Source organism: Lutra lutra, chromosome 1, assembly GCF_902655055.1.
Source record: "Lutra lutra chromosome 1, mLutLut1.2, whole genome shotgun sequence".
NCBI classification, from domain to species: Eukaryota; Metazoa; Chordata; class Mammalia; order Carnivora; family Mustelidae; genus Lutra; species Lutra lutra.
Genome location: NC_062278.1, coordinates 146,912,777 through 146,937,914, shown reverse-complemented (window position 1 = coordinate 146,937,914; position 25,138 = coordinate 146,912,777). Strand labels below are relative to the sequence as shown.

Below are 25,138 nucleotides of genomic sequence, written 5' to 3'. Positions count from 1 at the left end.
ATATGTTTTAGCACTCCAGCAATGAGATCCTCAGCTGGTTTCAGAGTCTCAGCACCATGCCAGCTCAGCTTCTCACTGGGTGACTTGGAATAACACATTTGGTGCAATTGGCTAAGTCATTTTCATCCTCTCACCAGCAGGCTCCAATCATGGCAACCTAATCAATCTTCTGGCCATCTCCATTAATCCCCAGAATGACCCAGATAATCTGATTGGCTGCAGTGCCACCTAGTCACAATTTACATCAGACCATCTGGTGATTCCTTCTACTCCGAGGGTAGCCCACAAGGACCATCTGCTTCAATGCTCTGTATATCCTGCTGAAGGAGGCGAAGGTTGAAGCCGACCACACACCAACAGGCAAGTCATTCCCTCCTGCCTTTGCATGAACCAAGGAAATCCTGAAATGCACTGCAATTTAGCTGCTCACGTCCTGCAGAGCCTGCTTTGCATTCTCAGTGAACGCATCGTAATATTCAGAATGCAAATTAAACTTTATGGGTGCCGTAACCTTGGCCATTTATTGCAGCAGATTCCGTAATTGCCTGATGCTGCTAATACAGCCAAGACTACTTTGGCATTTTTTTTTAAACTTTTGCAGATAGAGCTGCCATGTTGATTAAGCAATCCTGGTATTTCTTTGCACTATTTCTTAAGGTAAGGTATTAACTAAGATCCTTTTGCCCACAAGTAACCAGAGTTGGTCTCAGCTAGAGATGGATGGTAAAATTGAAAACAAAATATATTAGTCTGCTCAAGTTCAAGTAGCAGTTACGAAATAAGTAGAGTTAATGTTGTAAAGGAAAACAGGTTTCCACCAAATATAAGGAGAGTTGAAGGAAAAAGTCACTTCAAGACCAATGGGTGGCTATAAATTATACTCGATGGTAAAAGTTGGTTCTTTGAATAATTTGAACCACAAGGCATCTATAGCTTGCACTAATTTGGAAGAAACCCACCCAGCATTAGGATTATCTCCAAAGAATAATTTAAAAAAGCTAAGCCTCTTATGACTTACATGACACCTCTATGTCAATCAGAAAAACATTTCCATTCCTCTAGACAGGGAAAGCTAGCCTTGACCAGGCATATTCCATTGTAATCTTCAGCCCTGGGGAAGCCACCACCAAATAAAATGTCCCAGGACGACCACTTCTCCTAGTTTAAGGACATGGTGATACAAGGAGGTGCCTGATTTGAAAATGGAAATAGGCAACATTGCTGGAGTGTCCTGGGGGATGGACTTCCCCAAGGTAGATAACCGGCAGGGACTTGGATAGAGTTAAAGGAGGGGTTTCAGGATTTGAATAAAAACCAAACTCCAAGCATGTGTTTTGGAACGTCCCTGGATTACAGGAGAATTATTCCTCTTCCCCTGGCTCAGTGGACTGCCTGTATAAAGAAGAGTTTTGTTTGTTGTCTTTTGCCCTCTTCCACCCAAGGCCATGGACATGAGAACTGGATCTTAAACCAGGAGGCTGCAGCGGTCATTCCTCCAGCAGTGCTAATGGGCTTCCTGCTTGTTACTTCTGAGGTGGGGAAAAGAAGTGGACATATTGAATAGACATGGGAGCTAAACAATCAAAACAACTGATACTCTGCCAGGTCAGCATAGTAGATTGCATTAAAGGGCCCAGCGCTTTACCTCTCCTCGTGTCACGTGAACTCATCATTCTGCTCAGTAAAGAGGCACAATCTATCTCCCTATCATCGTATCTCGGCTCAGCCACATAACTTCTTTTGGACAAATTGAATGAGATGGAAATAACCGTGTGCACATTCCAAGACTATTCTTCAAAGAAACTTCTGTGTTTCTGCTCGGTCTCTTGTGCTTGTGCCACGAGAAGAACATGTCTGAACTAGTTCTCTGCCCCGTGAGCAGGTAAGGCACATGGAATAGAGATGTCCCAATCAAAATCAGAGCTCCCAGCCAACATCACGATGCAGGACTGAACTCAAATGCAGGTCAGACAACTCATACACGTGTGCGTTATACTAACAAATGATCATTGTTGTAAACCATTGAGTTCAGGGATAATTTGTTACATAGCAATAACTAATTAATACAACAGGAATTAAGCAGATCCTGGAGTCCCAGTATTCAAGTTTATGGACTTTTTATAAATGCGTTCCATTAACCTGCTACAACTCCTCATTTCTGCTTGTCTGTTTCCTGTTCCAAATTCCTAAGAGGGACAAATAGCTGGAGAGGATACAGTATAATCTCATAGAACATAATTTCTGTGTTGAGGAGCCAGAAAACCTTTCCAATGGTGTCTGCCACAGCTGAGCCATCTTCTCAGATCAAGCACTATGAGTCCTCCTTAAACCTGAATCTCTTTTGCACTCCTGATTATTAAACATCTCATGCAGTTCCAAATAAAATGGCAACAATCATGAAAAGTAGATGATATTGGGGCACCTGGGTGGTTCCGTGGGTTAAAGCCTCCGCCTTAGGCTCAGGTCATGATCTCAGGGTCCTGGGATCCAGACCCACACTGGGCTCTCTGCTCAGCGAGGAGCCTGCTTCCTTCTCTCTCTCTGCCTGCCTCTCTGCCTACTTGTGATCTCTGTCAAATAAATAAACAAAATCTTAAAAAAAATTTTTTTTACGTAAAAAAAAAAAAAGTAGATGATATTAAGAAGAAAACACTCTCTTTATCTCTGCTGCCTGTCCATTTATTCCTGGAAATTCCTCACAACCCAGTTTTCTCCCTCAGCACAGAACTGAGGTTCATCATCAATTTGTCGTGGCAAATGGTGTGTCACTGGGCATCCATGTCCTCTTATGAAAGTTTATTTCCTTGGACAAGTTGGGACCTGGTCCTTTGTACCCAGAAAGGCACTTGTTCTGTGTCCTTTGGATGCTCCATGTGGCTTGTGAGCCTGTCACAGGCTTCATTTGAAAGCCTTATCACAACCTTTAAAATCCAGGTAAACTACTCTCATAAAGTCCTGGGGAAAAGCGATATCATTTTTGTTTACTCTTTTTAAGATTTTTATAACTAGGATGATTTTTCCTTCCACAGCAGGATCTGTTTGTGCTTACTTCTTTATTTTCTCTCTACATTGTATTATGAGGTCTTGAAATAATATCTGAAAAACAACTTTTCTGGAACGTGGGGTAAAACTCACCACTTTGTTGTTTTGGAGATCACCTTATTCTCTTTATAGAATACAGAATTAATTTGGCCTCTTGCACTTTAAAAAAACATTTTCTTTTTTTTTAAGAATAAATGAGTATTTCCGACTTCAGATTCCCTGCATTCACACTTTAACTTATTTTATTTCCAATAATACATTTGAGACCAGAAGAAATTTTGACTGCTAATTTTAAAAATTTAAGGACTTAAAAGTTAAAAAAAAAATGAACAAACAATTAAAAAGTGCAAAAAAAAAGTGCAGTATTTAAAAAAAGTACATGATAAATGGGGGTCTCTTCATACCAGAACTTTATTTATCCTAATACCAACTGGAAAGCAAATAAATACATAGACTCACCTCACTTAAGCTGTTCAGTCAGTAAGTCTTGGAAAGCTATGCCACTTTTCTTTTTTTTTTTTTTTTTAATTTTTTATTTCTTTTCAGTGTAACAGTATTCATTGTTTTTGTACCACACCCAGTGCTCCATGCAATCCGTGCCCTCTCTAATACCCACCACCTGGTTCCCCCAACCTCCCACCCCCCTGCGCCTTCAAACCCCTCAGATTGTTTTTCAGAGTCCATAGTCTCTCATGGTTCACCTCCCCTTCCAATTTCCCCCAACTCCCTTCTCCTCTCAAACTCCATGCTATTTGTTATGCTCCACAAATAAGTGAAACCATATGATAATTGACTCTCTCTGCTTGACTTATTTCACTCAGCATAATCTCTTCCAGTCCCGTCCATGTTGCTACAAAAGTTGGGTATTCATCCTTTCTGATGGAGGCATAATACTCCATAGTGTATATGGACCACATTTTCCTTATCCATTCGTCCGTTGAAGGGCATCTTGGTTCTTTCCACAGTTTGGCGACCGTGGCCATTGCTGCTATAAACATTGGGGTACAGATGCTATGCCACTTTTCTTATAATGGCTTCTCCATAACCCACCTCCCATTTTAGGGACATATGACAATTTTCACTTAAAATCATATGAATAGGGGCACCAGGTGGCTCAGTGGGTTAAAGCCTCTGCCTTAGGCTCAGGTCATGATCCCAGGGTCCCAGGATCTGGCCCCGCATTGGGCTCTCTGCTCAGCAGGGAGCCTGCTTCTTCCTCTCTCTCTGCCTGCCCCTCTGCCTACTTGTGATTTCTGTCTGTCAAATAAATGAATAAAATCTTTAAAAAATATATGAATAAATATTCTATAAGGAGTAATACTGCAACTTTACCATTTTAGACAAAGACACGTGAACCAAGTTTTAGTTTCTGCCTCTAAAATATCATACAAAGCAAATCTGAATTGTGCAGTACGTGTAGATGAACCCAGTGTTTAGTTTCACTCATATGCCAAGGGACAATGAAGAGGTGACCTCATCGCAACTCTGTAATCTCGTGTGTGTGCGTGCAATTTCTCATGTTTTGAAACACTCACACGTACAGCCTTTATTTGGCTCCAAAGGTGTTTTCTGTTCTATGACTTTATTATTTATTTCTTTTAAAGATTTTAAGTATCTCTACACCCAATGTGGGGCTCGAACTCACCACCCTGAGATCAAGAGTTACACACTCTCCTGACTGAGCCAGCCAGGTGCCCCTCTAAGTTTATTTTTTTAAGTTTAGTTTGACTCCAAGATAGCCATGAATTCTAAAAGACTGAAAACTTGGTGAAAGTCAAGGTATGGAGAGAATACATGTTCCAAAAATGACTTCCTCACAGGACTCCTCCACTAAGATGAGTGGGAAAAGGCACCGAGGTGCCATGTTAGCCCATGGATAGGCCCGAGGCTCACTGGAAAAACCCATCAGCAGATGAGAAGCAAGCAGTGTGGGCACTTAATATTTCAGGCAACAATTAGCCACCAACACTGAAGAGCTCTGCCAAAGGCTGCAGCAAGCTAAACTCAAAGGTGCTCTTGTGAAGTTAAAGAGGCAGGGCAGGGTGGTTCTGCATCCATCTCTAGTCTCGGGTGTTAGTAGGGTCAGTAATCATATGGCTTCACACAGTCACAGAAATGTAGAATGGGAAAATCATGTACATTAGATTATCCAGCAAGACAACATAAGTAATCTTGAAGAATAGTTCCAGACCAGATTGAACTGGAACCCCTGCTCGACTACGAGACTGGGCAAGTTACAGAACCTTCAGGTGTGGCGGTTTTCTCATCTCTAAGACACGGACAATAGCAGGGCCCAACCCCTTGAGTGGTTGTGAGGATCAAATGTCTTATTACAAGCTTATGCACATAGCACGGTGCCTGGCAAACAATAAGCGTTGAACAAAGTTATCGTCATTCATGCAAAGGAAAGGGGAGTGTCAAAGCAAATACACATTGAGTCTGATTTTTAACTCTAGATAATTAAGGCCTTCAAACTGCCCTTTATATCAATCACAGATTTTCTTTTGCTTGAAAAAAACCCACTCAATTGATAAACCTACCTAGATGAAACTTTTCTTGATTCTCCACCGTTAACTTCCTACGGTTGTTACTCTGAAATAAAATGGAATGTTTTAATGTGTCGGAGTAGTAGACGTTGTATGTGTGTCCCACATCACCTCGTCACCTGTTATCTTAGTCCATTCCCGTGTGTATGGCAGACCAGAAGCATGGGAATTACCATCCTCTATGAGCAGTAGAGGCCAGTGGGAACTGGTATATAAATTAGATCCCAGATTCCTCCCTATCTCCCTTCCCAGGGATAGCTCTGAGGCATGTCCCTCTGCTGGATTCTAGGTTCCCCAGCAGGACGGAGCTCCAGTTGCCCACAAGGGTAACTTGGTTATAGGACGCCTTCAATGAACCCATCCCTTCCCTCTCTGTCATTTCCCTACCTTCCTACTGTGCTATGCTGTCTGGTACAAACCATCTGTGTTATCTGTTCTAAGTAAACCGCTGAGCCCAAATCTTGCCTGATTATGGAGGACACCCCAACTAAGACAGCCAGCAATAAAATACAAAAGCTTCAAAAATGTGTTCTTAAACATATGTCTTAAATTAAGAAAAGTATAAAAATGCACACCAAGCAAATTCAAGAAACTCCAACTTATTTTACTTTCTGTAGAATTTGTTTTGAGCCTTAGATATTTAATGCTTTCAAGAGAACCTTTTCTTTCTCCCAAAAATCTTTGCCTCATGAATGCTATCACACAGTGAGCATTTCTATTCTTTATTTCAATCTCATCTGAGACTGGAAGAATAGCTTTGACCTTGTTTGGAGTCACTTGAACTCTGCCGGCTCCAAGCTAACTTTTTCTCCCACATCCAAGCTCCATTTACTGCCAGCAAAACATGACTTTCTAGTTCAAATAAAAATATCTTTGAAAAGCCTTATAAAAAGGTTCATAAGGTGTGTTGGTATTTGAAATGGCTCTGAGGTGTAGAAACGAATCAGGAACACACAGATTAAGTTTCCTTTGAAATGTAGTTTCCAAAAGAAAGGAGTCCTTGGGGGAAAATATTTGTGAGGATTTACTGCTTTGTTTTGTTTGTTTGTTTGTTGTTCTATTTTGTTTTACTTAAAACGGTTAAAGAGTTGTTGAAAATTCTCTACGATAAAATCACTCTTGAATTCTCTTGAAACTACTGTTTAGAGAAAATCATTTCTCTGGAGAATAAATATTTAAAGTTCTTGCTACATAGCAAACCAAATTCCTGAGTTTCTGTCAATCCAAAAATTTTGTTTTAATGTTCTTAAATCAATTATCTTTAAGGATTGTGCATTTAATGTGAACAGATTTCAGCATGTTTACATTTATGCCAAATTTATAAGGTCATTGGCATTACAGTTCATAAAAATCATTTGTAAGAAAGATTAAAATTTCTTTACTCTTAAAATTCATTTGCTTGCTTTCCACTAAAGTGAATGTTTTTGGTAAATCATTACCATATTCAAGTGTCTCTATGTTCGTATTAATTAAATATGCACCAAAGAAATATTTTTTAAAAATACTTTTGCCTATGCATGACTAGGCTAATAAAAAAATTCTCTAGAGATTTAAAGAACTTATTTTCATGACCTATGCGACACAGTAAACATGTTCAGAGCTCAGAAAAAAAAAATTATAAATGATAATACACATGCCTGGTCCTCAAGTATTTTAAATTAATTTGCTTTGATAAAAATGTATAGTTGTAGGTTCTGGGTAAGCTATTAATTAAGTGCATTTCCTTTTAGTTATTTTGAATACTTTGTCTCACAGTTTGAATAGCCACTTATTTTTAAGAAGAAAGACATGTAATTATTTTTTTTCAGTATTAATCTTTTTTCTTTAAGTAACATGCTCTTTTTCCTTCCCACAGACAAATCCTAGTCTTTAAATAGTTATCCTTTTTCCTTTCCAGTTATATCTCAGAGGCAATCGCTCTATTCTCTTCCTCCTTCACACCCACATACATGCACACAGACATGCACGTGCGTGTGTACCGAGTGTGTGCACTACAGAATTTCTGCCTGCCTGTTTCTCTTTTTCTGGTTTCCTCTCTGATTCTTTCTCTGTACCCTACTCCCTGCCTTCCCCTATGTCTCCCTTTCTATGAAATCTGCTGTTCAGAATGAAAGCACAAATAAAATAATCCATTAATTTGCCAAGATTGTAAGAGACAGTAAGCAAGCAAGAAAGAAAAATCAGTTTTATACCGAGAGAACACTGCTGCCATAGGAGAACATGCAGGAGCACTTGTTTATGTGGTAATTTAAAATGTCAAATGTAGGGTTAAGTTCTGCCTAAGGCCTTTCAGAGGGGTGTTTACCTGTTAAAGTGAAGATAAACTTGTTTATCTGAGGTGAAACGCAAGATTAAAAAATTCAGATGTCTATGAAATACAAACACAATTTCATTTATTTATGATCACCAACATGCTGTAATCAAAGCAGAACTCATTAGTCAGTGATCACTCGATTCATTGTGACATGTGTTTCTTCCAGCAAGAGAGGGAAAAGAGGAAATTCGCAGCCTAGAATGACAGGAACATTTAGGAAACAGAATTTTATTTGTTCTTCTGTTGGGAGAGCTAATTACTCATCGATTTGAGACCTAATGTCTTGATAAACATATATTGATTGAGCCTGATTATTTCCTGCAATGTCAGACACATTCACACATATTTGTGTTACTACAAAAGCTATGTAATTTATTGGTGGGCACTAATGGCTTTAATGAAGTCAGAAAGCTTCAAGTGGCAAAAGTAATGAAAGGAAGATTGCAATCAGTGAATTTTCTAATTCTTCATTCCAGCTACAAATATTAGCCTATTTTCACTCATTAGCCATGTCCATGTTTATATAATGATTCATTTACATAAATCAGTCTGTTTAAAGTACTCCAACATCCAGTGCCCAGTTCAAATTTAGAAAACAAGAGAAAGAAGTGTCCAAGCCACTGAGAGAGATTTAAAGGTATAGTTGGACTGGTGAGAAACACAGGAGCTAACTAGAGAAATCTGCAAAAAATGGTGTCTTACTGAATGTGCCACATTCTTCCAGTCTCATGGCCTTTGAACTTGCGGTTTCCTCTGCCTGGGATGCTCCTTCCCAGACACATGCATAGTTCTTTTATTAAATGTCTTATCAGAGAAAGCTTTCCTGACATCCTGTATTGAATATATAAAATAGCATCCCCATCTTTGATTTTTCCTCTTAGCTTCACATCTTCACTGACCTGGTCCATACCTATTTTTTAAAAATTATTTCTATAATGTCTTATCCACTAGCATTTACTTTGTTCGTTTTTGTTTACTGCTTTCCTTAGCTCCTAGTGTCTGGTGGATATTAAATATTTGTTGATTTGACCAGAAGGTAACTGTGAAGCATTAACATCATTTACTTTGACTAATATCTCAATACAATGCGAGTCACTGCAAGAAATGAAAGATTATGATTCTTCTTCTTAAGATGCTTATCATCTACTTGGTGAGAAGAGCCTGTCACACATTATATTAGCTATCTGTTGCTGTGGAACAAATTAACCCAATACATTAGTAACTTATAACAATGAACATTTGTTATCACACACAGTTTCTATGGCATGCTCAGCTGGGTCGTTCTGGCTCAGAAGGTCTCATGAGATTGCAGTCGAGATACAGGGCTATGGTCATCTGAAGGCGTGATGGGTGCTGGAGGATCACTTCCAGACGGGGTCCCTTGTGTGCTGTCAAGTCAGCGCTGGTGTCAGCAGAAGGCTTCAGTTCCACCACATGGACCTGTGCTTGAGTGTCCTCACGATATGCCACTGGATTCATCCAGATGAGGGATCCAAAACGAGAGTAAAGTGGAAGCCACAGAATCTCTTACGATCCAGACTCAGGGGCCAGAATGTGTCATGTCTAAGGTACTCTCATGGTGACGGAGGTGAGTTCTGTTCAGTGCGGAAGGGGGCCGAGCCAGGGTATGAATCCCAGGTGAAAATCATCTTGGAGACCAGCTCCCACACATAAAATAAACAATGAAACATACATGCCCATGTGTAATTAAGGACTACATGATAAACACATTCAAGGCTCAATCGGTTTTGAGAATTCGGTTTGAGAATACATAATTAGAAAGACCAAGTCAGGGGCAGCTGGGAAGCTCAATCGTTAACTGTTTGCCTTTAGCTCGGGTCATGATCCCGGGGTCCTGGCATCTAGCCCCACATCAGGCTCCCTGCTCAGTGGGAAGCCTGCTTCTCCCTCTCCCATTACCCCTACTTGTAGTCCCTCTCTCAGTGTTTCTCTCTCTCTCTGTCAGATAAATAAATAAATCTAAAAAAAAAAAAAAAAAGAAAAGAAAAGAAAAGAAAGGAGGCGTCTGGTGGCAAATTTAACCCTCATTTGGGCAAGTGTGTTTAAACACTTATAAATGGTAATTATTAAGCATTTGTGCTTTCTGTGCTAGGTGCAGGGATTACAAATAAAGCCCAGACTCCAGGAAGGAGGTATTCATAGTCCACTGTGTGGAAGGTAAAAGTTTTGGAGCAATAATGGTTTTGAATGAAGTTAAATACTTTGTGCAGGAAGGCAAGAACCGTCATCCAAAGCCCGTTTTTCTCTGGGCACTAAAAGCAAAAATTATAAATACACAAAATAATCACACGTTGACGAAAAATAAAAGTCTTCATGCTCTCATTATAAGCAATTTCGATTTAATACAAGAAAGGTGGGTTTTAGGAATAGTTAGCTAAGTAATCTAATATCAAAAATTCACCCATCATGCTTATAATACACCAGGGGAAGCCACGAGACTACGTCAATACAAGAAATCAGGAGAAACTGATGTTATTCTGTCAAGCACCTCAGCATCCCCACTCTTGCCCAAATTGGAATGTGACTTCCTAGATTTTTAAACTTACCAGTCCATTCCAACTTTTTCCAGCCCAGTGACTCTCCACCTCGTATTTGCCATGCCAGCGAATGACCAAAGGGACATTTAATGTCTAAATCAAGTAACCATTGTTTCTTTTAACATTTTCTCCTGCCTATCACCTGATTTATTATTCTTATCTCAGTTACTTTTCCGCCTGAGTCTATGGCCTATGTTGATGCTAATTTTCATACCTCTCTGAAGAATCAGGAAAAAAGTCTACCATCGAACAGTCAGTTAGTTGATGTTTCTTAAGACAGAGATTAACCCAATGTATTGCTTTAAGTAACACAAAATTCAAGTAGAAACCAAACCCCAGTCTAGTAGAGAAACAGACATTCATACATCTTTGATGGAAGATAATAAATGATAGCCATAAAAAGCCTTGCAACTGTGTAGACTGTCTGACTTATTAATTCCTCTTCTAGGAAAGACTTAAAAAATTAAGGTACCCAACGATGGAATGATAAAGATGTTCATGACAGAGTGGTTTATAACTGTATAATTGGAAATGCAGAAACAAATTAAACATCTATCAAGGGAGTATTTCAACATATGGGTAAGATACAATGAAATACTAAGCAATCATTAAAAAATCATGTTGTAGAACAATGTCTTATGACAATGAAACACATTCACAATAAATAGTTAAGAGAAAAAAGCAATGGAAATAATTATGTAATTGTTGTTCCATATGTGCATTTAAGAGTATACATTTCTGGGGTTCCTGGGGTCCTCAGTTGGTTAAGTGACTGCCTTTGGCTCAGGTCATGATCCTGGAGTCCCGGGATGGAGTTCCACATTGGGATCCCTGATTACAGGGAGTCTGCTTCGTTCTCTGACCTCCCCCTTCTCATGCTCTCTCATTCTCTCACTCTCAAATAAATAAAATTAAATCTTAAAAAAAAAAAAGAGTACATATTTCCTTGGAAATAAGGTTGTAGAAATTTTACAATGTCAAATACAGTGAATTATCTGTAATTGGTAGAATTGTAAGGTGATTTGCATTTTCTTACTAGAATTTTCTCTTCCTCCTACTCTTGTCCCTCTGGCAGGAGAACATGTCTGCGCTAGCATGTTGGAAGATGACAGGTGATGCATGAAGCAGAGCTGAGTTGCCCCGTTTCCCCATTTGAGACTGCCCTAGATCATCTGACTGCTAGCTGGTCCCTGATCGATAAATAAGCCTAGCATGATCAACAGAAGAGCCACAACTAAGTAGACCTACAGCTGACCACAGACACACAAGTGAGATCACCTGTATGTAACCAAATTGGCTGAACCCTGCAGGTTCCCAAACTAAAAAATGTGCTTTGTTGTTTGCCCCTGGCATTTCACGGTTGCCCGCTACGCTGCATTATTGTAGCAATAGATAATGGATAGAGCTAGAGCTTTTCAGGGTCTGGGAACTGGGTGGGGGGCGTGGAGAGGAAGCAAGGACCAACTGAGATTCAGTCCAAAGATGTTGAGTATGAAGAGCATCAGAAAACATTTTTGAACGGGTGAGACCGGCAGAAAGTCTAACATCAATATCAAAGTAAAACGGGTATTCTAACCTGCACAAGGCACTATGCCATGGTCTGGGTGGGTCACGAGTGGAAGGACACAGAGCCCCTACCTCCTGGAGCTCAAACCGCAATAGAGGGAATTTCTCTTGACACAAATAGATACCGTTTTCAGAGTTAGCAACAATCGTATTAAAACGCTACAGCACTGAAGAGCTTCAAATTGCTGAAGTTGGTTAAAAATGCATTAGCTCTTCTCCAACACGATTCTGAAAGCACAGTAAAATCAAAAAGTCTGCTCTAGCAGCCCGATGAACTTGAAGTAATGAGGTCTATAAGTTGACTTGAACAGAAGAAAATGATATTAAGCTTTCATGGAGGACAAATGAAAGTATCTACCTGTAACCTTTCTGACAGCCGGAGACCCTTTGCCATTTAAAACTCTGCTGCTGTGGTGCATTATTCCCAAGCAGCTGAGAGTTTAATAAGACTTCACCGAGACACCTCACCTTCTAGTCCCCGGCTGCCTGCTGGCAACCCTACGGCACTCGCCGTGGAAGCTGACAATCCGAGCTAACATCAGGGCACGGATTTCCTCAGACAGAGGGGCACCAGCTGGCATAGTAAAGCCTGCCCGCTGCCCCCTCTGTGCATGCAGATCACGCCGCGGTCTGATTCCAAGCCAGTCACAGCGCCTGGCACCCTTGGGTGTTGGATCTTGAAGAGGCCAGTGCTCCTTGCTCTACATTACCACAATCCCTGGCTCTCCAGCTGGATGAAGGGCTGTCCCTTTAGTGTGATATGCAAGGCTTTCTTTGAGCAAAGCAAAGCCTGCCTGGTCCAGCCTTCATTTCCAATGTTCTTCCCATCCCCTGCACTCTGCTTACTCGGGTTAGGTATCTGCTGGTCCTGCTTTGCTCCCTTCTGTGCTTTGTCCAGCCTGGGACTCTCGTGGTCTCCAGCCAGCCCACTCTTCTACCTTCAAATTCTGGCTTTGCTTCACAGGTCTTTCTTCCCAAATAGACTATAAAAGTAGTAGTGATACTTACTTAGCATGCATTGTGCCAGGGTCTTTGCTAGGTGCCTTCCCCATTTGAACTCATTTTATTCTGTTCAACTGCTCTAGGAGATTGGTGTTGTTATTAATATTATTACCATCAGCATCATCCCAATTTTCAGATAGAGAGAGTGAGGCACAGAGAGGCTAAAGCATCTTGCCTAAAGTCAGAATCAGTTCCCTGGGGTTAGAGATCATGTGTATCTTGTTCACTGTTGTATTACTCCTGCCTAACACGAAAGCTGGCCCATAGTATTGAAGGAAGGAAGGAAGGAATAACGCCTCCATGAAGCTGTTTCTGTAGTCAGAATTAATCTCACTCCCCTTTCCTTTCACATCTCTCCCCCAGTACTTAACACATAAGTACCCAACACCTAACTTCATAACATTGCCTCCCCCCACCCATTTCCAAATAATCTGTGCTTTCACACACTGCTGAACATCCAAACCCTAACCCTCATTTGTTTGGAAGAAGTCAGGCTTCTATAGATCAGGTGGTTTCCAGCAGCTCTGGGGCTGTCTGAGAGCAGCTGCTGCCAAGGGAGGAGACCAGGAGGCTGGGAGAGGTGGAAGAAAGACTACGGGCAGGGGTTGGAGGCTGTGTTGCCACCACTAACCCTGAAGAAGCACAGGGCTGCCCCCTCTGGAATAAAGGGGCTCCAAGAGCTTGCTGGCTCATTTAGCATTACCATGAGAGATGAGTGTGCTTTGACGACCTTCCCCCCTCCTGTCCTCCCACACTTTGGCTTCATCCAGAGTAGCTGGGGGAGTTACGTAGGTTATGGAGAAATGGGGCGCAATGGATGGCAGCCAGGCAACTAAAGAGGGAGTGAAGAGGGCAAATGGTGGTGACCATATGGAGGACCTGGGTTTTTACCCAGCTTTGTTGGCCAAAGTACTGAGTTCCCTTAGGTCAAGACTTTATGGGGTTTTTTTAAAGATCAGGTGTCATGGTCATCGGCCCTCTCTGCAATTGGAAAGGAACCCAAGGAGGGGCTTGTGTGCTAGTGGGGAGTGCTAGTTCTGGCTTAACTCCCTGTACAAATAGCTACTCTGTTAGCAGCCAAGGGCGAAAGCTGTTTGTAGACGTCAGACTCTGTAGGGTGGTTTCTCACTTCTGGCAGGGGGCACCTGACAAGGAAGGAATTGTATTAAGGGATTTTGTAATTAGTGACTCCCAGCTAACTAGAAAGAGAGCTCCCTTCTGCTTTCAGACATTCAATCTTCAAATGCACTTTCTGTTTTGTGGACCACCTATATAATTTTATGTTCTTCCATCACTAGCTTGTAAGATCCAGAAGAGAGGGGCATGGCCATATTCATAGTTCTCTTCTGCCTACTCCAATCCTTCTGCAAATTGCAAGAGGACCGTTTTACAAAATTTTAAACTTATGCAATTTAATTGTATGTCATAGTAAGCGAGTGTCATTGCTAAAATAGACTAATTCTGGTCAAATAATTTGGTGAGCTTCCTGTCTTTCAAAAGATCTTTGGAGCCAGGGCCAAAATTCCAACTTGCTGGAAGAGAGCATGCTGAACACAACCTAGGTTCCCTATGAAAGACATCCAAACACTTACTGGAACACATCCAAAACGCCATAGAATCCTGCCACTGCCCATCAATATTAAGACTTTCTTCCCCTTTTCTTTTTTAACTGAATGTCTATGAAGAAAGCAGGTGATTTAAAGCCACAGGTAGAATTCAACAGTGAGATGTCCCTTAAAAGATAGACATTGCTGTTGACACACCCATCAGAGAAAAAAGATCACATGCTGCTACTGATGGTTTCCAAAGATTAATTTTAAAAAAGAGGAAAAAAGGAACTCTGGTATTGATGACTAGTAGAGTAATATGAAAGCAAGTGATCATTTCAAATGTATAGTTACATTTTATCCTGGTAATTATTAGTTGCAATGTACTTAAACACACTCAGTTTCCTTCAGAAAGAATAAATAGAAGATAAAGTTGATTTATAAAGCACTTTCACATAAAATACCTCATTTCGTCTTCACAACAATGCTTTTGTTTAGATAGTTACTTCCCTATTTCATAAATGAGGAAACTAGATGTTCAATCCACCAACCACCTAGTAACCAGATTATGAAACAGTATACATAGTAATCAAGGGCATGGGATCGGGAACAGACAGAAATGTACTCAAATTCTGACCTTTCCACTTATTGGTCATATGACTTAGACAAGTTAGTAAAATCTGACCCTAAACTAGATTTTGCAACTTAAAATGCTATGATACCATACCAAAGGGCTAAGGAAGACTTGAGGAACAGAAATAGGATGGAATTATTTTGCATACTCTCCTTTGCCAAAGCAGACATTCCACCATTATGGGCATATCTCCACCTTTTGTAATTACTATAGAGTCTAAAAATACTTAAAAGAAGTGACCCTGAAACAAATAATACATTATATGTTAATAATTTTTTTTTAAAAAGGAGGAAATGATCCTCACTTAGGAACCCTTAGCGATATGTTGGTGGTGTTGGTATTCCATAAATTTATAATATATATGTTGTATATGCATGTATATATACACACTATATATGTGTATATATATAAATATATACATATATTTATATATATATATATATTTAATGGGCTAAATATATAAATATATATTTATATGTATATATATTTAATGGGCTAAGCCTCCCCAGTTGAGGAGCCTATCTGGGCCAGATTCAGAAAAAGCTGGGAGTATCACTGGGCACAAGGCCTTGCACTAGAATTCTGGGTCCATCCTAGGAGGCAGGGGTATTTTGATAGGAACTACATCCTAACAAGAAAACATCCCATAGGCCAGAACAGCTGGAAAGCTGCCACCAGACCTGATCTTTGAAACTGTTGCTAGAATTAAGAAATCAGGTGTATTCGTTAACTAGTGCTACAATAATGCTGTGTAACAAACCACCCCAAAGCTCAGTGGCTAGAAGCAAAATACTTTATTCTATCCTCTATCTACAGATCACTTGGGGCAGCTCAGCTTCATTCAGCATGTCTCTGGGTCTGAGTCTTCTCCCTGGCCTTTCATCCTTCCTGAACTAGAGGGTTTGCCAGGGCATGTTCATGTCAAGGCAATGGCAGAGGTACAAGAGGTAAAGAAGAAACCACCTAGGTCCTCTAGTATAAATTGGTACCATTAGTACCATCACTCCAGCTCTATTTCATTGATCAAAGCGAGATTCCAAGGCCAAACTCATAAGGCAGGAAGTACACTCTGCCTTCGACAGAGCCATGATAATTATGCAGTGGAGGAAGACATAAAGAACTTGGATTAGCAACTCAGTTGACTACTGTCCACCTCCCTGGCTACATTATTCATAGCTCTCCAATATAGAAAGAACCATCCTCATCAAGGGATACCCAGAAGTCTCACCCAGTCATGGTATCAGGTTCAACATTTAAAATTCTATGATCTACATCTGATCCAGATGTAAATTAGACCTATAAACTAAGAAGACAAATCACTGGCCTATCCCCTCTTCCACCCACACAATATGCAATGGTCCAACAGGGATAGGACACAGGAGAACCGTAGTGAACACCTCATTCACAACGAAGAAACTTGTTCCTTAGCAATTCTACAATCCCTCTAGGCAAATAAGCCAAGTTTCCCAGCCAAGGGAGTAGGATAGACCTTGGTTCTGTGGGAGGAGCAAGATGGTGGAGGAGTAGGAGAGTAAGAGACCTAAATATCATCGGGTCCCAGGAGTTCAGATAGATAGTTATCAAACCATTCTGAACACCTACAAACTCAACAGGAGCTCAAAGAGAAGATGACCAGCAATTCTAGGAACAGAAATTGACCACTTTCTGGAAGGTAGAACGTGTGGAGAAGTGAATCTATGGGAAGATAGACCACAGTGGGTGGGGATGGTTCCTAGCAAGTGGTAGAGCAGTGGAGCACAAAATTGGAACTTTTAGCAGTCTGCTCCACTGAGGGACAGCGCTCCAGAGGCTAAGCCAGGGGTGGAGCCCTCACGGGGACAGTGTGGTCTCAGGACTCACGGGGTCACAGAAAGACCAGGGGTGCCTGAGTGTGGCAGAGCTCCCAGGTATCGAAGTGGGGAAGCCAGCTCTCAGCTCAGGGTTACCTTAAACTGTGATCCGAGGTACAGTCGGCCAGTGCTTCGCAGACAGGGACCCAACAAGCAGCAGATCCAGGGAGACTCACCTTTCTCTTCTGGGAGGAGCCATGCAGGAGCGTGCTGCAGGAATCAGCTTGGTTTAGAGACTCCAAACAGGGCTGTGCGCCAGAGATAGAAACACTCGGTCACAGGCTGGGTGAGCACAGAGTGCAGCCGCAGACCAGGGATACAGGAGGGATTGACTGCTCTTCTCTGAGGACTCACTGAGGAGTGGGGTCCTGATCTCTTGGCTCCTCCTGGCCAGAGATTGGGAGGCAGCCATTTTCATTCTCTTCCTCCAAAGCTGTACGGAAAGTGTTCAGGGAAAAAAAGCTCTCGAGAGCGAACCCGAGTATATTACTTAGCCTGGCCCCTGGCAAATGTGGTGTAATTCTGCCTCAGGCAAAGACGAGAATCACTGCAACAGTCCCCTCCCCCAGATGATCAGAAGAATATCCAGCCAAGACCAACTTCACTGATCAATGAGAACTGGAAAACTTCAGAGCAATGGGAATATAGCACACAGAATTCATGGCTTTCCCCCGATGATTCTTTAGTCTTTGAAAGTCAAATTTTTTTAATTTTATTTTTTTCTTATTCTATTTTTAAAAAATTTTCCTCCTTCCTATTTTAACATGTTTTAACTATTTTATCAATACCTTTATAAAAATCTTAATTTTCACTACTATATTCTATTATTCTATTTCTTCACTGTATTTAAAAATCAAATACATCAAAAAAATAAGAAAATCCCTTATTTTTTGTATACATACAGGATTTTCTTTCTCTAAAATTTTGGGATACAGTTTCTTCTAACAGATCAAAATATACCCTAAATCTAGTGCATGGCTTTGTTCTAGTCTCCAGTCGGATCACATTCTTTCCTCTTTTTTCAACCAACTTCTTTTTTTTTTTTTTTTAAGATTTTATTTATTCATTTGACAGAGAGAAATCACAAGCAGACAGAGAGGCAGGCAGAGAGAGAGGAGGAAGCAGGCTCCCCGCTGAGCAGAAAGCCCGATGCGGGGCTTGAACCCAGGACCTGGGATCATGACCTGAGCCGAAGGCAGCGGCTTAACCCACTGAGCCACCCAGGCGCCCCAACCAACTTCTTATCAATTTCTTTTTTAGCATCTTTTGTAATTTTCATCTTTACAGTCATATTCTGTCCCTTCATCATGTTTACCTTTATTTTGTATATATATGTGGTTTTCTTTAAAACAGACCAAAATACACCCAAAATCAAGTATGTGCCTCTGTTCTATTCACTAGTCATATATATAGATATATAGATATCCCCCTTTCTTCTCCCCTCAGTTTCGGGTCTTTTCTGCTTTGGTTAGTGTATATTTTTCTGGGGTCATTGCTACCCTTTTAGTATTTTGTTCTTTCATTCATTTGTTCTTATCTGGATAAAAGGACAAGGCAGAAAAACTCACCTCAAAAAAACAGAATAAGACACAGTACCATCGGCTAGGGACCTAATCAATATGGACATTAGTAAGATGTCAGAACTAGAGTTCAGAATAATGATTATCAAGGTGCTAGCTAGGCTCGAAAAAAGCATGGAAGATACTAGAGAATCCCTTTCTGGAGAAATAAAAGCCCTTGGAGAAATAAAAGAACTAAAATCTAATGAAGTTGAAATAAAAAAAGCTATTAATGAGGCGCAATAAAAAATAGAGGCTCTTATTGCTAGGATAAATGAGGCAGAAGAGAGAATTAGTGATATAGAAGACCAAATAATGGAGAAAAAAGAATCTGAGAAAAAGAGAGATAAACAACTACTCGACCTTGAGGGAAGAATTCAAGAGATAAGTAAGGAGATTGAAGCAGTAATCAAGAATCTCCCAACAAACAAGAGCCCTGGGCCAGACGACTTCCCAGGAGAATTCTACCGAACATTTAAAGAAGAATTAATACCTATTCTCCTGAGACTGTCCCAAAAATTAGAAATGGAAGGAAAACTTCCAAACTCATTTTATGAGGCCAACATTACCTTGGTCCCAACCAGACAAAGACCCCATCAAAAAGGAGAATTACAGACCAATATCCTTGATGAACATGGATGCAAAAATGCTCACCAAAATACTAGCCAATAGGATCCAACAGTACATTAAAAGGATTATTCACCACAACCAAGTGGGATTTACTCCTGGGCTGCAAGGTTGGTTCAACATCCTGAAATCAATTAATGTGATACAATACATTAATAAAAGAAAGAACAAGAACCGTATGATACTCTCAATAGATGCTGAAAAAGCATTTGACAAAGTACAGCCAGCATCCTTTCTTGATCAAAACTCTTCACAGTGTAGGGATAGAGGTACATACCTCAATATTATCAAAGCCATCTATGAAAAACCCACAGCAAACACCATTCTCAATGGGGAAAAACTGAGAGCTTTCCCCTTAAGATCAGGAACATGGCAGGGCTGTCCACTATCACCTCTGCTATTGCATGTAATACTAGAAGTCCTAGCCTCAGCAATCAGACAACAAAAAGAAAATAAAGGCGGGGCGCCTGGGTGGCTCAGTGGGTTAAGCCGCTGCCTTCGGCTCAGGTCATGATCTCAGAGTCCTGGGATCGAGCCCCGCATCGGGCTTTCTGCTCAGCAGGGAGCCTGCTTCCTCCTCTCTCTCTGCCTGCCTCTCTGCCTGCTTGTGACCTCTCTGTCAAATAAATAAATAAAATCTTTAAAAAAAAAAAAAAAGAAAATAAAGGCATCCAAATCAGCAAAGGAGAAGTCAAACTCTCACTCTTTCCAGATGATATGATATTTCATATGGAAAACCCAAAAGACTCCACTCCAAAACTTCTAGAACTCATCAGGAATTCAGTAAAATGTCAGAATATAAAATCAGTGCACAGAAATCAGTTGCATTTCTATACACCAACAGCCAGAACAAAGAGAAATTAAAGAGTTGATCCCACTTACAATTGCACCCCAAACCATAAGATACCTAGGAATAAACCTAACCAAAGAGGCAAAGAATCTGTACTCAGAAAACTATAGAGTACTCATGAAAGAAATTGGGGAATACACAAAGAATGGAAAAATGTTCCATGTTCCTGGATCAGAAGAACAAATATTGTGAAAATGTCTATGCTACCTAAAGCAATCTACACATTCAGTGCAATCCCTATCAAAATACCATCTATTTTTTCAAAGAAATTGAACAAATAATCCTAAAATTTATACAGAACCAAGAAAATACCCTGAATAGCCAAAGGAATGTTGAAAAAGAAAAGCAAAGTTGGCAGCATCACAATTCCAGACTTCAAGCTCTATTACAAAGCTGTAATCATCAAGACAGTATGGTACTGGCACAAAAACAGACACATAGATCAATGGAGAACAGAGAGCCCAAAAATGGATCCTCAACTTTATGGTCAACTAATCTTTGACAAAACAGGAAAGAACGTCCAATGGAGAAAAGACAGTCTTTTCAACAAATTGTGTTGGGAATATTGGGCAGCCACATGCAAAAGAATGAAACTGGACCATTTCCTTACACCATGCACAAAAATAGACTCAAAATGAATGAAAGACCTAAATGTGAGGCAGGAATCCATCAAAATATTTGAGGAGAACTCAGGCAACAACCTCTTCGACTTCAGCTGCAGCAACTTCTTCCTATAAACATCAACAAAGGCAAGGGAAGCAAGAGCAAAAATGAACTATTGGGACTTCATCAAGATCAAATCTTTTACACAGCAAAGGAAACAGTCAACAAAACCAAAAGACAACCAACAGAATAGGAGAAGTTATTTGCAAATGACATATCAGATAAAGGGATAGTATCCAAAATCTATAAATAACTTATCAAACTCTCTGATATGAGGAATTTGAGAGGTGGGAGGGGGCAGTCCTGGGAGGAAGGGAATGAAAAAATGAAAGAAGATGGGACCAGGGAGGGAGAAAAACCCTAAGAGACTCTTAATCTCAGGAAACAAACTGAGGGTTGCTGGGTTATGGACACTGGGGAGAGTATGTGCTTTGGGGAATGCTGTGAATTATGTAAGACTGATGATTTACAGACCTGTACCCCTGAAGCAAATAATACATTGTATGTTAATAAAAAGAAAAAAAAAAAAAAGACTTTGGTTCTGTTTCCAGGGAAGGGATGGCAAGTAACAGGTTGGGGTTGAGTGAGCCAAGAGGAAGAGCTCTGGTCCATTGTTCTCTATAGCCCCTATCTCTGTCCTCTGAGACATCCTTTTCCATCATATTCCTCATTTGCTTCTGAAGGGGACATTGAAACTTACACATTTTTTTTGATGGCTAAGAAGTTCTCCCAGCCTATTTCCTACCTGTAGAGAACTGGAGGTCTGGGGCACCTGGGTGGTTCATTTGGTTAAACATTTGCCTTCAGCTCAGGTCATGATCTCAGGATCTCAGGATCCGCGGGATCCCAGACTCCTGGGAATTTGCTTCTCCCTCTCCCTCTCCCTCTGCACTGCCCTCCCTCCCCCATTTGTGCCCCATCTCTCAAATAAATAAAATCTTTAAAACAAAAAAATCTGGGGGCTCAGAGGTCTTTTTTTCCCTGTCAGTTTGTCTCTTTTAGCTCAGCAGCTAGTACTTAGGCAAAGTCATTTTTTCCAAAAACTTAGTGGGTTTTCTATGTATTTGATTCCAGTCCATTCTACCTGGCAAAGCTGCAATTTTTTTTTTTTTTTAAGACAGGCCGTTCTCTCCCAATTTAATTACTAGCACTTTGGGCACATCAAGCGACAGCAGTACTAGGCCCTTAAGCTTTATAGGAGGTTTGCAAGTCCTTTGGCAATATTTGTACGATTAGTAGCCACACCCCTGATCGAGTTTCTACCCTGAGGCCAAGTTTTCCTGCAAGTCTTCTAGGTTTGGTCTTTGTCTCTCCTGCTAAGATTTCACAACCAGACCCTCAACTTGATCTTTGTCCCAGGTCATACCTAAATTTGAGACTCTTTCTCTGGCTGGAGAGGCTGAAGATTAGAAACAGTCTTATTTTTTAAGTCAACAACTTCCGGACTGCTTGCAAACTGTGTTTTATTTGGTTCTGAGCATATCTCTTTCTTGTAGTATTTTCCTACAGGCATTTATTTAAAAGCAAACAACTCATACTTTCAAAATTTTTCTCGGAAAACAAGTTTCTCCTCTCTCCCCTGCCTTTTCATTTGATTATGCTGCCCACTGCTCTGCTTATACCATGCAACAAATCAGTGGGTAGAAAACCTAATATTTAGATCCTAATATTTAGATTTGCATACACAGACTGTCCCACTTGGACCTTAAGGTCAAATTTATCTTTACCAAACAACTCTAGAATTCTACTGAGTGATAGCAAGATCTGGCTTGGCCCTAAGGAAGAACTTAGAATTTTTTAATTGTACTATGTTTGTTTAGATCTCTTCTTGGAACCACAGAAAGAGAAGAAATTATAGAGCAAGATTTGGATATTTCTATTTTGGATTTTCAAAATCTTACCTTTATCTCTTGGAAGGGCCACAGGTGCAAATTTTACTGGTCTGGAAGTATCTGGAACAGAACTATACTATTTGGTAGCCCCAATAAATGGTGGAGTCATGGAATACCCACTAATTGGTAGAGCATTAGATAACAGAATGGTTTAGTTCCATCAAGCATGACACAGATCACTTCAGGTTCATGAACAAAAGGGTCCACCTTTTAAAATTTTCTTTTAAAGATTTTTTTTTTTTGAGAGAGAGACTACAAACGGGGTGCAGCAGGCAGAGAGAGAGGGAGAAGCAGACTCCTTGCTGAGCAGGGAGTCCTATGTAGGATTCAATCCCAGGACGCTGATGTCACGACCCCAGCCAAAAGTAGATGCCTAACAGACTGAGCCACCCAGACACCCCAAGATTCCTCCTTTTAGAGCTAATTACCAATTTTTTCCACAAAGACTCTAGACTGATACATAGTTTATGATAGTACTTAGGTCTATTAGTGGATGCATTAACTGTGGCCCATCACCCTCCACCCCAGTGAGTTCAGGGCTGTAGACACTACAGACTTTGGCAAGTATATGGGAGCACTCTCCTCTTTATCCCACTGGTGCCCACAAGAGATTAACCTATCAAAAGTGCATTGCCTACCTGCAGCAGAGATAAAGCTAAGATTCTTACCCCTGGGAATCCCTGCATAAATTCAGCTTTTAGCAAGGGGCAAATGGACCAGCACTTCCTGGAATATAGGGCAACAGAGCTATCTTTGGTGCTTAACTCTCCACTGTCTGTAGATCTAACTGGGGACTCAGCTGTCAATGGACCCAGCACTTCTATAGGTTCATGAAGGCCAGACACTAGGTGGGTTTGGCCCAACTCATTCCAAAGAGGATCAGCCACTCCTCAAACTAGACAAAGAGGGGCTCTTATTCCAACCCGAATGTTTGGGCAGTGGGTTCTAACATATTGCTTTATACCTCTCATATCAAATTTGGTATGACCAGTGTACTTAGAATTTAATCTCCCTTGATGGGTAGATATAGTTTTCTTACAATGTCCTCCTCTGGGCTTAGCAAGAGCCTCTAGCTATAAAAGTAAGGTATTGTCCACCTCTAGGCCTGCCCTAGGAGTCAGCATAATCACATATAATCCTTGGTCCCAGTGGCCCCAAAGCAGGTTTTTTAACCTCAGGTTCTACTGAAAGAAGCATGTTAGTCCGTTTCACCTTGAAGAAAAAGGCAGGGGCCCTCAGAAGAAAGGCTGAGATAATAATCATGGTGTAACTTGTATAGTTTTCTGCATGTTGATTGTTCTCTGTATTTTATATATATTAATATATTTTCTTTCACAGCAACTTCTGTGGGAAAAAAAGCCTAGGCTCTGGAAAGTTGAATAACTTATCTCAGGTCTCCCAAAGAGTAGGTGGCAGCACTGGGACCAGGAGGCAGGCATTGTGTCTCCACAGTCCAACCGCTATGCCCTGGTGTATGTTATCTGGCTGGCCTACCCCAGAACATGGGGTATTTATCAGTAGGAAGGGTTTGCCAGCCAGGCACGATTCTCAGCCTTGAGGATAGAGATGTTAGTTGACTGCTCCTTCATCCATTTTCCTAAACACATTCTATCTGGAAATTTGAAAATCTATATTCTTACATGGACAGAGGTTCCCCTCTGTCCTCTTCTTATAAGAGGCCTTTCCCCCAAGAGCCTCTTCTTGGAAGGAGAAGTTTCCTCTGCAGACAGAGCCAACCCAAATGTTTGTTCTCAGAACCATTTTGTGCAGCTCACGTATACAAAGACTTCAGTGGAAATTCCAGACTTCTACAAGTTAGAACATGGCAGAGATGAATTTAGTCTGGAAATTTCAGTATCTTACCTATAGAATCTGACTTTGATGAGCACTGGCTGTTCCACCAAGAGGAATTAGCTGTAAGTGATCTAATTAGTCTACTACATGAGGGCTTATATCAAACATTTGAATTATGAGTAAAGTCCTTCAAATACAATTGTAGTCATTTTTAAAAAGGTTTTTTATTAACATACAATGTATTATTTGTTTCAGGGGTACAGGTCTGGGATTCATCAGTCTTACACAATTCACAGCACTCACCATAGCATATACCCTCCCCAACGTCCACCACCCAATCACCCCATCTCTCCCTTCCCCCACCCCTCTAGCAACCCTCAGTTTGTTTCCTGAGATTAAGAGTCTCTTATAGTTTGCCTCCCTCTCTGGTTTCATTATTTCATTTTTCCCTTCCTTCCCCTATGATCCTCTGTCTTGTTTCTCAAATTCCTCATATCAGTGTGATCATATGATAATTGTCTTTCTCTGACTGACTTATTTCACTTAGCATAATAGCTTCTAGTTCCATCCATGTTGTTGCAAATGGCAAGATTTCATTTTTTGATGGCTACAAAATATTCCATTGTATATACATATATAACACATCTTCTTTATCCATTCATCTGTCAGTGGACATCTAGGTTCTTTCCATAGT

At 40.7% G+C, this 25,138-nt stretch overlaps 1 protein-coding gene across 3 annotated transcripts in view; it reads right to left on the bottom strand.

The window, feature by feature from the left end:
• Window positions 1–8,008: 8,008 nt before the first annotated feature.
• The window catches only part of ZCWPW2 (zinc finger CW-type and PWWP domain containing 2), a 179,865-nt gene continuing 162,735 nt past the window's right edge, over window positions 8,009–25,138 (bottom strand). For all 3 annotated transcript variants that reach the window (XM_047738769.1, XM_047738788.1, XM_047738780.1), the window contains 2 exons: window positions 17,156–17,307; window positions 8,009–9,497 (listed from right to left, as the gene is read on the bottom strand). In XM_047738769.1, the coding sequence (XP_047594725.1) occupies window positions 9,443–9,497; window positions 17,156–17,307 (207 nt within the window). In that variant the 3' untranslated portion in view covers window positions 8,009–9,442. The remainder of the gene's footprint in view (window positions 9,498–17,155; window positions 17,308–25,138) is intronic.